The 15,556-nt window shown below is 44.2% G+C and overlaps 1 protein-coding gene across 1 annotated transcript in view; it reads right to left on the bottom strand.

The window, feature by feature from the left end:
- The window catches only part of MYO3B (myosin IIIB), a 2,563,893-nt gene that overhangs the window by 2,258,225 nt on the left and 290,112 nt on the right, over positions 1-15,556 (bottom strand). The window contains exon 6 of the mRNA XM_078681588.1: positions 11,513-11,589. Coding sequence (XP_078537714.1) covers positions 11,513-11,589 — 77 coding nt within the window. The remainder of the gene's footprint in view (positions 1-11,512; positions 11,590-15,556) is intronic.

A 15,556-nucleotide genomic window follows, 5' to 3' on the forward strand; every position in this document is an offset into this window, starting at 1 on the left:
AGGCAGCACTGGGCCTCCACCTCCTCTGGTGAAGACGCTCATGGAGGAGTGTGACCGATGGGAGTGGCCAGCCGAGATCACTGCTCAGGAGCAGCTGCATCGGCAGAGGAGGCTTGGACTGTGGGGTGCTCTAGGGGAAGGTACAATGTGTGGGGGTATACAGGGAGGAGCAGTTGCACAGGAGCCTTCTCATCCTTCAGGGTGCCCCCACCCCCTCCCAATCTGTAAACATTGAGTGGGGCATGGGAGCCCCTATAGAATATTAATTATGTGTGATTTGTCATGGACTCCTTAAATGAGTGGAAGATCAGCCCACTCTACTCAATTTGACCCTAACTGTGCATACTGTCAGATCCCTTCCATTCCTGCTGGGAACCTACAATATGTGCCCCCTGCTAAACAACATGCAGTTACTCTGCTGATCTGCAAACACTGACTTGGGCAATCTAATCTGTGGTTCTTTTCCCCTCCCTCCTGCATACGGGTAGACTGGAGGTGTTTTGCCCATATGGTGTCTCCCCTCCAACTGGAACTCGAGTCAGCCGTTTAAGGATGGGAGATGACTGAGAGGTGGAACCTTCACTGGACTGATACCCACAGAACACGAGGGACTGCTTGTGCCTCCCCAGAGGTTTTGTGCTCTGCTGCAGTTCTGGAGGAATGGCAGGACCTCTCTATGATTTTTTAATTTCTCACCACCCTCTGCGACCAACCCCCCCCCCCCTTGGAATTCTGTCTACGGGAGGATACCAGTGTGAGGGGTGAACTTACCTGGTCTGCCAAGTGGAATGCTTCGTATGCCTGGGAAGGCTGCCCCCCTTTATCCTGCCCACCCTGTTCCTTTATGTGGGGCTGATTTGGAGTGTCCTACCTTGTCTGGTGCAGAGTAGCCCATTAGCAGTTGAGATTGCACGTGCTTCCCTAGCCTGTTGGCCTGTGGAAACAGTGAGTCCTGGGTTGAGCTAGGGACTGAACCTCTGACTCCCTGGGCTGCTGCAGCTTTAACGATCACCTGTGCTATGTGGTGACGGATAAACTTCTAAATGGAGAGATGGGGTCGGGTGGAGTCCCTGCGCCAGTGGTGCCGCCAGGTGAGATTTGCACTGCATGTCGGGAGTCCCTCCCTGCTTAGGAGGCAATTTTGCCACTGGCTCCTCCTGTGCCAGTCCCAAAGGATGTAAAGCTGGACAAGATTCTCACCACCATCACTGATACCTGGACTGCCCTAGGTGGGAGGGGGGATACAGTCCCTCCCAGGCTGAGTCTTTCAAACAAGTTCTCCAGCTGGCTACCAAAGAACTTACTTGTCAAGTAGAGGAACTTAATTGCATGGTCCGCTTCCTAGAGGGCCGGGGAAAATGATGTGGAGGAGAAATCGAGGTGCAACTATAAACACATAGTTTGGTTGCTGAAGGAGCAGAGGGGATGGACCCCATTGCTTTTTTGAGATGTGGGTGATCACCACAGTGGCCCCGGGGGGATTAACTCCTTACTTTGCTGTGGAACATGCTCAGCCGGTGCCTGTGGGAGGGGCTTCGCCTGGGGCCCCACCAAGGCTGAGGGGCCCTCCTCAATTTGAGGGATAAGGACACGATACTTCATGTTGATTGACTCTCTGGCCCACTTGCATTATAAAATGCGAAGATACTCCTATTCCCAGTCTATACGTTGGTAGTTCAATGACAGGGGGCTTCAATTATGAATGTGAAGATAAGTTGTGTGATGCAGGCCTCACATATTCATTGCTGTTTCACAGCAAACTTAAAGTGCTTGTGCACCAAAAACATACCTCTTCACAGAACGAGAGGATGGCTGGGACTGGGTGGAGCAGCAAGGATATGAGCGCTCTGAGTCGGAACCTGCTGTTGGCCCTGCTTCCCCCCTGCCCTCCCGGAATAAGTGCAACAACCCAAACTGCTGAGGTGGCTGAAGACAATTGCCTGCGTCTCAACTCTAACACAGGCATGACAGGAACAGTTGCGGGCACCTGTTGTTGCGGCTGGAGTATGTACCCGGGGCGAGTCTCCTGTCACGGATGATTCTAGGGGATGCCATATTGGGGGATTGAGGGGAGTCATACTCAACACGTTCGAGTATGGCTTTGATACTCCCTCCTAGCGTGACACCGCAGATGGTGGATGACATTCATGACTGGGGTTTGCGCCTTCCCAGATCCCTCCCCTCTTGACCAGATTGTTGATGCCTGTGGGACCTCATCCCTTTGACTGCCCCAAGACAAGGGGGCATTGCTACACTGCAGTTGCCAGTCACCTGGCACCTGCCTAGATGTTAGCGTTCTCCTTACAGGATCCTGTTATTGGGATTCCCCTCTCCCACTTGGAGCCCAGGAACCTACCTCTACACTGTGTTAGAACTGCTGAGCCATCACCCCACTTCGTTGTTTGCGTGAGGTGTTCTGATATTCTTGAAACATACACGAAAGACACACGCTCGCAGGATTTTTGGTTCAATGTTGGGCAGCTAGATGTTACTCTGCCACGCTGGGGAAAGAAGTTGGTTATTCTGGTTTGTTATTATTACTGAGCCTATCATCATGTTTGCTGCAGTCTGGGTGGGTACTGTCTGGCAGATCAACCCATCTGAGATTGGGGTTCTTTTCTTTGTTGCTACTTCTCTTTAATGCTGCACTGTCACTAGACAATGGCTAGATTGTCATTTTTGATCTGGAATGTCTGGGGTATGAGTACTGCAAGGAAACAGCATTTCATTTCTAAATACATTAAAAGACAGGGGGCCCATGTTGCTTTCTTACAGGAAGGATGTATGACGTTTCAACGCATGCTTTTACAACGCAAAGGATGTATGACGTTTCAACGCATGCTTTTACAACGCATGCCATTACGACACAGGTTTTACAACGCAAGTCGTTACAACGACTTGCGTTGGGGGGCGCTGGATAGTGAATAGTTTAATTTACTATTCCAACTCCAGTCCCCGTGGATAGTAGGGAAGGTGTTGGATAGTAATTAAACTATTCCCTATCCTATAGCGCCCCCCAGCGCAATGCGTTGTAATAACTTGCGTTGTAAAAGTTGCGTCGTAATGGTAGTGCGTTGTAAAAGTTGCGTTGTAAAGGATGTTCCCCTACAGGAAACTTGTGTAGCTAAGGGGGAGGAACGAATGCTTCAGAGATGATGGGGGGGGGGAGGGGGAGGGATGCTTCAGTTCGGTACATTCGAGCTATGAGAGAGGGGTACTCATATGGGTGTGACCTCCTGTGCCCTTTATGGGTGTGTCAGTGGAAGTAGACTTAGAGCGCCAATATATGTTTGTGGATGGCTGCCTGGAGGGTTCAGCTTTGCTGCTGGGTAGTGTGTATTTACCAAACACTGCGCAGGTGCAATTCCTGGCTAAAGAATTGCCCATACTCACAAGATGGGCTCATTTACCCTGGATTTTGGGATGGAATTTTGGTTGTGTATTGTACCCCGAATTGGATAGATCACACCCTTTGCTCACTCACTTGGCTACTGTGCGCACTGTGTCCTATTTGTCACAGTGGGTCACTGATTGATAGTTGGAGGGCGTTAGTGGGACTAACCGGGTCACTTGTTGGCATGGCTTTTGTGGAGCGCCATTGATACGGTGCAGATAACCACCATCTGTCTGTCCCCAATGTTGGTCACGTTCATCTAGGGGGCTATACATGAGGCATTGTGTGCACACAACTGGGCCCTGTATATCCCAGAGTCAGTGAAGCAGCAATCTCAAATTTGCAATTTTGTATCTATCGTCACGTTATCAATGATACCACTGGAGAGTACAGCGGCACTGAATAGCCCAGTCATGGAGCAGGAGGTTTGCAGTGCCATTCGAGACCCTCCTCCTTGTAAAATTTTGAGGTTGGATGGCTTACCGTTGAATTTTACAAAACGTTTGAAGCCCTATTAACCCCAAACCTAGTCAAGCTTTATACCACTGCCCTTGAGGCATGGAGATTGCCTTGCACTACGCGAGAAGCACTGCTGTTTTCACTTCAGAAGTCAAGAAGGGACGCGCTAGAGGTTTCTTCTTTCCAACCTCTGTCACTAATGGGCACTGATTAAAAGATACTTAGCAAGTTACTGGAAATGCAGTTAATGGGCTGCATGCCTCTACTGGTCCATCCAGATCAAAATGTATTCATACTGGGCAGATCTCTGACCCTTAATATTCGCAGGTTACACAGACTGGTACTGGAGGCCCACAGCAGGACTGTCTCCTCTACCCGCTGCTCTTTGCACTGGCAGTGGAGCCTCTTGCGCAGCTACTTCAGCAGACTAGTCAATGCTAGGGCATACCTGTTAACGGTGTCACACATGCAGTTTCACTACACGCGTATGAAGTACTGTTGTACGTTAGGGATATCTGCAGCGGTGATATCACACACATTGGATGATTTTAATACTGCCCCTGGTCTGGGAGTATACTGTCAAAAGACCTATCCTTTTTGACTCTGGCCGGATTGTCCTCTGTACCCCATAACAGCTGGTGAGAAAAATGTTCGGTGGGAGCCACACAACTTTCGTTGCCTGGGTATTAATATGTATCATACCACTCAGGACATATTGATTCTCCTCCCTTCATCCTCATTTAGTCTTTTGGTGATCTGGTGCTCTCTCCGCCTGAGGGTGCAAGAATGGGTTGCACTCTTGAAAATGGATATGCTGCAGAGTCTTCTATACTATTAAACTAACTACAGAATCAATGACACACCCCCTCACTTGAGTACTTTACACCATGGGCAAGGGGAGGAGGTTGCTCACATGGCTAACACAAGTTTTCCCCTAACTGCAATGGGACTGGGAAGGAGATATAGGACGTGCAATGACCTACATGGAATGGAACAGGGTACTTCTGTACCCAAGGAAGGTTTCACATAATGCCCGCTTTCAATATACACATATAATTAAGCATGGGCGAATTTTGTGGATTTGCGGTTCGCAAATTCGCGCAAAATCGCAAAAAAATCCACGAGTTCGCATGAAAATCCACGAACTCGCGGATTTGCACAACTGACCATGACCATGTGTGTCTGTAACTTTGCCAACGCGCCGAACGGCGCATATGTCCCTCGAGTGAGCTGTCCATCATAGTGAGGAAAGGGCGGGAAGACGTTGCATACCCTAGTGTGTGTGGGGCGGGGCCAAACGGGCAGGGCTTCCATGTGAGTTCACATGTCTCTTGTTTATAAAGGGTCAGAGACCGATCAGAGCAGCAGATGAGAAGGAACATCTTCCTGGTCACAGGAAGTACACGGGGATTGCGCTCAAGAAACTCGTGGATGCAAAGACCTCCATCAAGGATTACATCTAATTGTAGGTGGTAGATATAGGGAGGAAGCACACCTGCCTAGTCTCTACCGTGCTCACTAATTGTTGGGGCTGATTATAATGCGTTACTGAATTTGAGCTTCAACTCGGGCACCTGCTTTATTTATATCTGTAAGTGCTTCCTGTTGAGGTTTCATTTTTGTGACAGGAGCATCGTGCCAGAATGAATCCTGCCTGCATATTTATCCACGAAGATGACACCGTGTTGTGCCATACCTCTATTCAACTGGAGTACTTTCTACTGGCTAATAAGTAAGTGCTACCTCGTTGGGTAAATGTATAGTACTTTTGCTACACTACAGCTGCGTAAAGGTCCAGAAGAGTTGTCTCCAGTGACCACGTGTGTCTGTTACTTTGCCACTGCGCCGACAGGCGCAGAGGCCCCTCGAGCGAGCTGTCCATCATAGCGAGGAAAGGGCAGGAAGGCGTTGCATACACTAGTGTGTGTGGGGCGGGGCCAAATGGGCGGGGCTTCCATGCGAGTTCACATGCCTCTTGTTTATAAAGGGTCAGAGACCGATCAGAGCAGCAGATGAGAAGGAAGCATCCTCCTGGTCACAGGAAGTACACAGGGATCATTGTGCTCGAGAAACTCGTGGATGCAAATACCTCCATCAAGGATTGCATCTAATTGTAGGCAATAGATATGGGGAGGAAGCACACCTGCCTAGTCTCGACCGTGCTCACTAGTTGTTGGGGCTGATTATAATGGGTTACTGAATTTGAGCTTCAACTCGTGCACCTGCTTTATTTATATCTGGAAGTGCTTTCTGTTGAGGTTTAATTTTTGTGACAGGAGCATCGTGCCAGAATGAATCCTGCCTGCATATTTATCCACGAAGATGACACTGTGTTGATACCTCTACTGCAAAAAAAAAAAACGTCTGTGAGCGGATTTGCGGATTTTTCGGCAATTTCGCGAGATTTGCGGATCGCGAAATTGCCGAAAATCCGCAACTTCCGCGAGCGGAACGGATTTTGCGCCCATTTTACATAGGGCATACTTAACACCAGCTAAAATCATAGGATATATCCCACCGCGTCTCCAGAATGCCCTTGTTGCCGGGACCAGGTGGCAGATATGGCACATATGTATTGGAACTGTCTTCAGTCTTTTGTGGGTGGAGGTCTGTAGCATACACTCAAGAGTCACTGGCCGGGGAGACTTGAACAATATGTTAAATTGTTTAATTGGGTTCTCCTGGAACCGCAACATGGGGAGAGCCACTACTCACATCTTTAACCTGGTGCTTTTACTAGTTAAGAGGACCATTGCCTAGCAATGGAAGGCTTCAACACTACCTGGTGTCTCGTGTGACTGTCCAGTGGGGGATAGCAGTGTCGACTGGTTTGTGCCGCAAAAAAGTACTAGGACTACGAAGGTGCCCCATTGCGGCAGATTGGGATGAGCTGCTTATTGCACTTCAAGCCCCCCCTGGAGCTGATGAGAGGACGTGATAGTTCCTGTATGTCTTAGTGTTGATACTCTATGGAGAAAAAAATAAAATTAATAAAGATGATTTAAAAAGAAATGTATGAAAACTATTGGAGTCTAAGAATAATAAATATACTATTCCTACTCTAGCATATGCAACGGTAGGGAAAGTGTTTGACTTCGGAAGGGTTAAATTTACTATTCCCACTTCAAAGAGTGCAACTGTAGGGAACATGTTGAATTGCAAAGAGGTTAATTTTACTATTCCTACTACAGTCTAAACAAAAGTAGGGAAAGCACTTCACTTCAAACACATTACATACATAAGTAACACCATGAATGTCGAAAAAAAGTTAAACTCTTAATATAAAAATTCTTAATTAGCATATATATATATATATAGATATATATAGATATATATATATATATACAGATATATATGTAACAAAACATTTAAAAAGAATAATAAATGTTCATAGTTACTATTCAATAATATAATTATGTATATATTAATAAATAATTGTTATTCAATTATTAATTAACTTCCCAACCAATACTGCTAGAAACCTAGCAGTTCACTCCGAAGATATAACTTACAAAATAAGTATACAATAATTTACATATTTTAAATCAATTCTATAATTAGTTACAATTAATATAAAAATTTTCATTATGATTTAATTAACTTCCCAACCTAGATCCCTACAAACATAGCAGCCTGCAACTATATCATTAAAGTATATAAGTATTCCATAATTTTAATATTTAAATTGGTATAAAAAAAGGTCCATTAGGATGGCAGATGGACAAAGTCCGTCCGCCATCCTGTCGGGGGCCGGTACCGTCCGCCACAAGGGCGGAGGAACCGTGCCCCCAATTAGGATGCATCCGCCACAGTGGCGGGTGCATCCCGCATTTTTTACATTGCGGCGGACGGTGCTTGAAGAACCGGCCGCTGCAATGCAAAAAATGCACGTTGTACATTTCAATGCACAACATGACAGGCACCGCACGGTGCCTGTCATGGTGTACATTGAAATGCTGGGGGGGTACCATAGGTACCCCCATGTGCACCCCCCACCCCCCTTACCCTCGGGGCCCGCAACGGGCCCCCAAAGCAAAGACCGTATGCCTTTCCGTCGCAGCATTGCCGCCACGGAAAGGTATTCCTCACCGGCCATCCTAATATGGCTGGCTGTGTCTGATAGACACCGCCACCATATCAGGCCTTTTCCATCGCGGTCGCAAGCCGACCGTGGTGGAAAAGCGGCGGACGGTCTTCCCCTCTGCCAACCTTTATATAAACAATAGTAACACATAAAATTAATATATCAACTAAAACACATTTAAATAATTAAAAAACTATATTTTTAACAAGTACGTTATTACAAAAGATATTAAAAGCATCAATTATTTAAAACAGTATTGCTAACCTCAAAAAATGATATTCTTGTCAAAGATATTTGTGCAACACAATATTTATTTTCCAATATTTCTGCCGCAATTTTTATATTGATATTTTGTTCAAACATCCACTTCAGTGATTTCCAAAGTTTCTAATGTTGACAAATAAGAGACTAAAGGCATAACGAGGTTGTGAAGCATTAGACTTGTTTTCATTCCAACCCAAGGATCAAGTTGCTTCATTTGTACACTTAACTCACCAAAGGTAGCAATAGCAGGCAGAGAAGGTTAACCCCAGGGTGTGGCAGAAGAATAGTGGCTAAGAAACAGAATAATACAGTATTGTCAACCATATCACTCTTTTAGAGCCTAGAGGTTAAGCTGAAAAGTTAATAATTTGTAGAAGACTTGATCAGTTGATTTCTGAAATCGCTATGCTGTGATTAGAAAACGATGTAAATCATTGCTATGTTATAATGATATCTTTCAAATATGTTGATGTGTCCCAATAACATTATCTAGAAGGAAACAAGTGAACTGGGTCTCTAGGCGATTAGTGCAGATACAAAAAGAGCTCAACTAAAGTGTTCTCAATAGACCTAAGAGTACATGTTAAACACACAGGTCAGGAGGATTGAGACTTGCAGGACTGGATTCATAAAGGAACAGCTTAAAAGTGAGAAATGTGTTCTAGTAGCATTACTGCTAATTTCATAGCACATTTCCATCTTTCATGGGAATCACAAAGACACCCAGTAGTACTTCTAGAAAACATGACTGTTTATAATCCAATTGGACTAAAAGGGCTGAAGGAATTCATTTATGTGTAAGTAAAATTCTACATGCAAAAATATGGTATAAATAAGCAAATTGGTAGGTGTTGGCCTACCTTTACAGGTAGGCCCACCCAAAAATATCCATAAATGTTACTACTGACTATTCACAAAATTGAATTGTAATAGTATACGTTTCATGTCATGCTGCAATGTTAACTATAGCTAGTATTGATGTTAGACACTTGCAATGTAGAACAATTCTGTCTGGAAATCCTTGCAAGGTACTCAGTTAATTGTAATCAATTACAATATTATTATTACAGACCATACCTCTTTCAAACATTTATTGCATAAGAAGTCTATAAAAATGGAAAGAATTGTCATTTTACTCTGAACCTATTTTAACAGAAACATAAAAACTATATTAAACATCAGTGTAAACAAATCCTATGATTATATGTTTGAAAGTCTGAGTTACCATGTATTTATTATTTTACACATATAGGAATGTATTATTTAATGTCATATAACATTGTCTATTAACTTAGTCACTGCTTTAAATAAGTTTCCATATGGCTTCATTTTCTTGATAAACAAGGATTTGTTACGTGAAATATGATCAAATATGTATGAAGCAGGTCTTAAAACAATTTGCATTTATGCAAAGACTTTTTGGGAAAATAGTAGCAAATAGGCAATATCTAAAGAACCTCAGATGTAGAAAACATGTTTATTTGTATTGCTCTTAGGTACTTATTAAGATTACTAGGCATTGACAATATTTAATTTGTCCTAGTCTTAAAGATGTAAACTTCCTCTTTGCATAGTATCACAATATATTCATTTGTAATGCGGTAGTTTACTTTTTAAATGATTAAATAAAAATACGCTTATTTCAGAATTCCTATGTAGCAAAGTGTCCCTAACTGCAATTACCTTACGTGTGCCCTGAACCCTGTTTTCTGATCAAATAACCAGATATCATGTATTTTGTCAGAATTCTCAGATCCACTAATATGTGCAATGTATGTCGCCCTGACAGTTTGTAGAAGATTCTTAATACAGCTACCTATAAACCTTGGCATAAAACTAGAAACAGCTTCTTGAATTTTGTCTATCTAGAATCAAATCTAATTCAGATCATATTCTCAAAAAAGAAAGAGAGCCTGGTGCACCTATTAGGTTAACCTTTCTATAATGTCTAAACATCCAAACAGAATGATGAACAACCACCCATTATCTCAGTCACAACTTCAGAAGAAAACCAGGTAATGACTTGTTGTTAGTTTCACTTCCTTATACATTTTTAGCTTTGTTCCATGTGCTCAGCTTGGTATATGGACAGTCCTCATAGTATATAAAATGACCCTTTACAACAGCTCTGTTCACCTTAGATCCAGGAGAGCAGAGTCATTGTCATATTTTCATGGTAATCATCATCTACGTAAATGATTGTAATTAAGATTCCATGTATGTGAATTTGTCCTCTAAGGAAATCCTGAAAATCTGGCAGAGATCTTGAATTCTTGGGCCTCTATTGAGCAGCACTGCTTTATAGCTAAACCAGTACATGATTTTGTTATGTTTTTGGGAAGCCATCTGATTTGAAGCAGACCTTTCTTACACACTCCACAGTATTTTACTGGTAGAATAAATAAGGTGCAAAACAGGCATAAGCATAAGGAAAGCCCTAAATTATGCAAGATAAGTGTAGAGCAATAATTGAGATTTACACAAGACTAAGGGGCCGATTAAGATAGCGGTGAATCCGCATCCTCCGGGCCGGCGGAAGCCACCACCGCCGGCCTGGAGGATGCGGATTCACCGCCGCGGCCACAGAAAACACCCACCGCCAGATTAGGATGGCGGTGGGATTGCGGTGGGACCAGCGGCGGATGGCAGGTCCGTCCGCCGATGATGCGCGGGGTGTGGAGGGCTATTTGGTGGCGGTGTCTGCAAGACACAGTCAGCCAAATTACGATGTGCAGAGAAACATGCTTTTCCACGGCGGCTTTTCCGCCGTGGAAAAGTATGTGGTCTTTGGTGTTTGGGGGCCCGTTGTGGGGGGTAGGGGGTGCACATGGGGGGTACCTATGGTACCCCCCAGCATTTACATGGTGCCTGCCGCTTTGTGCATGTAAATGTAAAACATGCATTTTGAACCTTGCGGCGGGTGCTGCTTCAAGCAGCACCCGCCGCAAGGTTAAAGATACGGGATGTGACCGCCAGGGTGGCGGTCACATCCTAATTGCACCGGAGGGACCGCCGCTGCCCCTGCGGACGGTCCCTCCACCTCTGGGGTGGCGGACGGACGCAGGTCCGTCCGCCATCCTAATAGGCCCCTAAGTCTGCAAGTAGATATGGCGGGATGTTCCGTAAAGCATCAAACATGTATGCCTGTTACACACACCATTTACACACACACATCAGTAACTTCTCTACACTCTTTCTAAATCAAATCGGAGTGATATGAGGTGTATGGATTTCTCTCCTTTGTGGCACACTGCTGTATATATGATATAAAAATATTTGCATAAACATATGAGAACATAAACTGTACTTACCTCCGGTGCCATCCAAAATGGAGTGCCAACAGATGTGTTACGGCGTAACCGAGCACTGGTGAGTTGTGCAGAGACTCCTAAAATAAAAAATATTGGAAACACTGATGGCTTATTTAATATTTTCCAAGTTATTCTATCTCAGTCAAACATGTAAGACAACCTAGCCCCCACCTAGGCAAAACCATTTTGAACTTAAATTTGTGGGAGAAAGTATCTGGTACCATAGCATGATAACATTTTACCTTTGGACATGTCATGGGAAAGTGCATGCTTAACACCAATGGCATGCTATGTACAAAACATGGCATGAATGATTTCATGACAAGACAGGAGGCTAGCATTATGCATATAACTTTTATTGCCAGCTCCTTGCAGCACTTCAAAGTATAACATCATCAATACACAAATTCCAGCACTTAGAATGTCCCATACACCTATATAAACTCAGTCACAGCAGCCATCTTCCTCTTTTTTATTTGCTGCTCCTTGACAGATAAGTATCATTTTATTCTAAGGAATTTGAAATAAGTAATGAATGGAATGTAAGTATTATGATTAATGAAATGTACGAGTAGATTTGTTAGTGTATATTTTGTTGTTTATTTGGATGAATGCGTCTAGTATTAAGCGGAATTTAGTAATCAGAGTTGTTTGCCCAATTTATGGGTTAATTGTGTGTTAGACTTTGTGTGGGTCTTAGTTTTGAGATTGGTGTGTGTGGCTTTTATTTTATTTAAGATTGTTCTTAAAATAATAAATTGAAAAGTGTAGAGTTACCATTTAGTAGCGAGCCGGCATTACTTGCTTCTGCTTGTGAATTAGAATATCGAGGGTTCCCGTGATGGAGCGAGCTGCAGGTATTCAGCTCACGCGTTGCCTTCAGTCGGATTGGAAACAGCTGTTCCTTTGGAACACCCATAGGCAGTGAGGGCGTCATCATGCTAGTGTGCGATATGACGCAATGGAGGCCATTTTGTTTAAGTCAGTGATGCAGATGGCTGGCAAGGCAAGCGTGTGGCCATCTGTGTAAAGTGGAATACGAGTGACAGCAGACAGTGAAGGAGACAATGCGATTAAGTGTTTGTGAGGTGATTTCTAGAGAGAGAGGATTACGTTTTAGAATAAGAGTATGAGTTAATTTTAGGGAAATTAGTAGATAAGTTTAAAAATAAATAAAGTTGATATATAAAGAAAAAAATAGGGGTATGTTTTTGTAATTAAGGGTTATATTTAAAGATTTGTTTTGAGAATAAGATTATGGAGGTCAATGAGGGAGCACAGTCCTCAAGTTCGAGAGATGGCAACCTGAGGAATAGTGTGCAAAAAGAGGTAAATTGTTCTGTAAAGGAGGTTTTACAGAGCGTTTTAAAAAGGAAAAGAAGAACAATGGAATATTCAGATGAAGAGTATCGGTCTATGGAGGAGGAAGAAGGAACTGATGTGAAAGGATATGGGAAAAAGATTAGAAAGACAAAGAATATTGAAGATGGAGTAAGGCTTATGAGAAGAAATAAACGTGTGCCTTGCACCACACGTGGAGAAGGTGTCCTTCGCGGCACAAAAGACGGTGTCCAAAGCGGCACAAATGATGGTGAGAAATCACAAGAGGACGTCATGGAGTAAGATTATGAGCATGAGGTTGATCAATTTGTATTAGACGATTACTATGATGATGGATGGGATATGAATACGGACAAGATAGAGAAGGAAAGGAAGGAGAAGGGTATTGTTAAGGATCCTCAAGGTGTGGACATGTTCAGACTAGAGACGATAAGACTCCCGAGAAGTGCCGACTGGTGGCCATTACCTCATGTGGCAGATTTTTTAAAACTTTGGATAAGAAGGCCTTTAGAACCGGCAGGGACCGCGAGCGTGACCTGTCCACAGTTGACTGTACTAACATGGCCTGGAGGAAGATAGCAGCCAGACTGGATATCCCAATGATATTCTCACCTAAGATGCCATTAGTATATCACCCATCACTTCAGGTCACCTACGAAGGGCAATGCCGTCGGAGGTTAGACAAACTAAAATACACACTTGGGAGGACCTCTACAGAGACGGGACTTTCCGAACTAGAGATCAATTTTCGGCACCCATGACCCTACCACAATGGACCTCTTTATGTTCATGAGACTCAGGCAGAGTGTGAGAGCTGCCAGGCCATCATACCCCTCATAGCCACTCACATTGCCACCACTACACGCTTTTACAAATGGAACCCCTTAGACACGTCACCTCGCTTCTTTATAATCATTTCCAAAAGGCCCGACATCTTGCATCGTGATTGCCTGTACAGAGTGGGACAAAGACCTAGAGACACCCTTGACGGATGACCAGTGGGAATTCAGTTGTAAGCAGACAGAGGCCACAGCTAGCAGTCATCTGAGACTCATTGATTATAAGTTGCTACATAGGTTATACTATACCCTGGCTAAACTCTACAAATTTAAGCTAAGGGAGGATGACAACTGTGCGCTGTGCTGTCGGGAGGGGGTGGATTTCTCCACCTTGCTTGGCAGTGCCTGCTGATACATGACTATTGGTTACAGGTGTTTGAGGGCATGTCACGTATGATAGACTTGCAGCTACCGCCAACGCCACAAGTAGCACTGTTGGGATGCACACAAGCTATAGATACTGTATATAGAAAATTCCTCGCAATAGGATTCCTCATGGCTAAGCGCAGAGTGGCTTGTAGGTGGGGACGTGGGCACCCCCTTAAATTTAAAGAATAGATACAGGACCTCACTACCTGGCAGGAACAATCACTCTGTTATGCCGAGTTGCTCCCACTCACTTCAAGACCAAAGGACATATGGAGTCCACTATCCGCATACCTCCTCTCTATGACGACCACTATGGAGGCAGAACAGGAGGAGGTGGAAGACTGACTCTCATTTTGAGGGGTTATACACCATTCATTCTCCTCCCTGTATCCGCACGGATATAAGGAACCTGGGAGGTGGGCTCACGAGGGATTGTAATAAGAGTCATACTGGAAATAGTGGTAATCAGGGTCTCCCTGCTTGACAAATGTTGCACCTTTTGCCCGATGACTGGACGTTCATTATTAGTTCCATGATGCATAGACCTCTATACTAAAGGCTAGGATGTGATGAAATGCATTTTAATAATGGGTAACACAGGCTAACGAGGTTGGGGAGGGGGTTGGTCTTTATTTGTTCCCCAGGTTGGGGTTGTTCGGCAAATACTGAAAATCCTTTTCATAATGACAAGATTGTGATGTATGCAAATGTAAAATCAATAAAGACATTTTAAAAGAGTAGAAGGCTTTTAGAAAAAGAGGTCAGGGCAGTCATGATGGCTGAGTGCTCATGCCCTGTAGTTGATGGGAAATCCTGTATGATGCCAGATCAAGAAAGAGCACGTAAGTATTTACTGCGCGTCCCAATGCGCGGTCATATATCACCTGTGGAAGGAAAGATGGTGACATATATGGTGACTTTGCGATTTGCCAGTAAGATACACTTAGGTGCTGTGACCTGTAGGTGAAAGGAAAATCACTACAAGACAAAACCAACACTTAACATAAAACGCACTCTCTATGTCGTGAAGTTCTGTACAAGTCCATGGTGAGCTGTAAAATTAAAATACTAAGGACTAAATACATACTGGAATAAATAGGAGTCAGTGCCCCATGAGCTGGTCTGGAAGAGGGGAACATGGAACTTCCATCTGTTGGTAAAGTAAAAGTGGGGCATGCCATGGTTTAGAGTAAGGTCATGGTAGCAGGTGTGGAAAGTCTAGGCATAAGGCTCCCTAAAGTGGCTATGCTGTACTTACTAGTTCACAAGCAGTCCTCGCATCCTCCCTCATCCGCGGCTTCCGTGGTGTGAGAGGAAGGAGAGGCGAATGCGGTTATATACTAGAGTCAATTGGATAATTACTAGCACCTGTACCTGGGAGGGGTGGCTGATTGAGCAGAACACTAGAGCGGTGTAGGCTCAGGAAGGTGGACGGAAACGGGAGTCATCTTGGAACAGTATCAAGGATCAAAAACACGGGCGCCATCTTGGAGAG

The sequence above is a fragment of the Lissotriton helveticus genome, chromosome 3_1, assembly GCF_964261635.1.
Source record: "Lissotriton helveticus chromosome 3_1, aLisHel1.1, whole genome shotgun sequence".
Classification (NCBI taxonomy): Eukaryota; Metazoa; Chordata; class Amphibia; order Caudata; family Salamandridae; genus Lissotriton; species Lissotriton helveticus.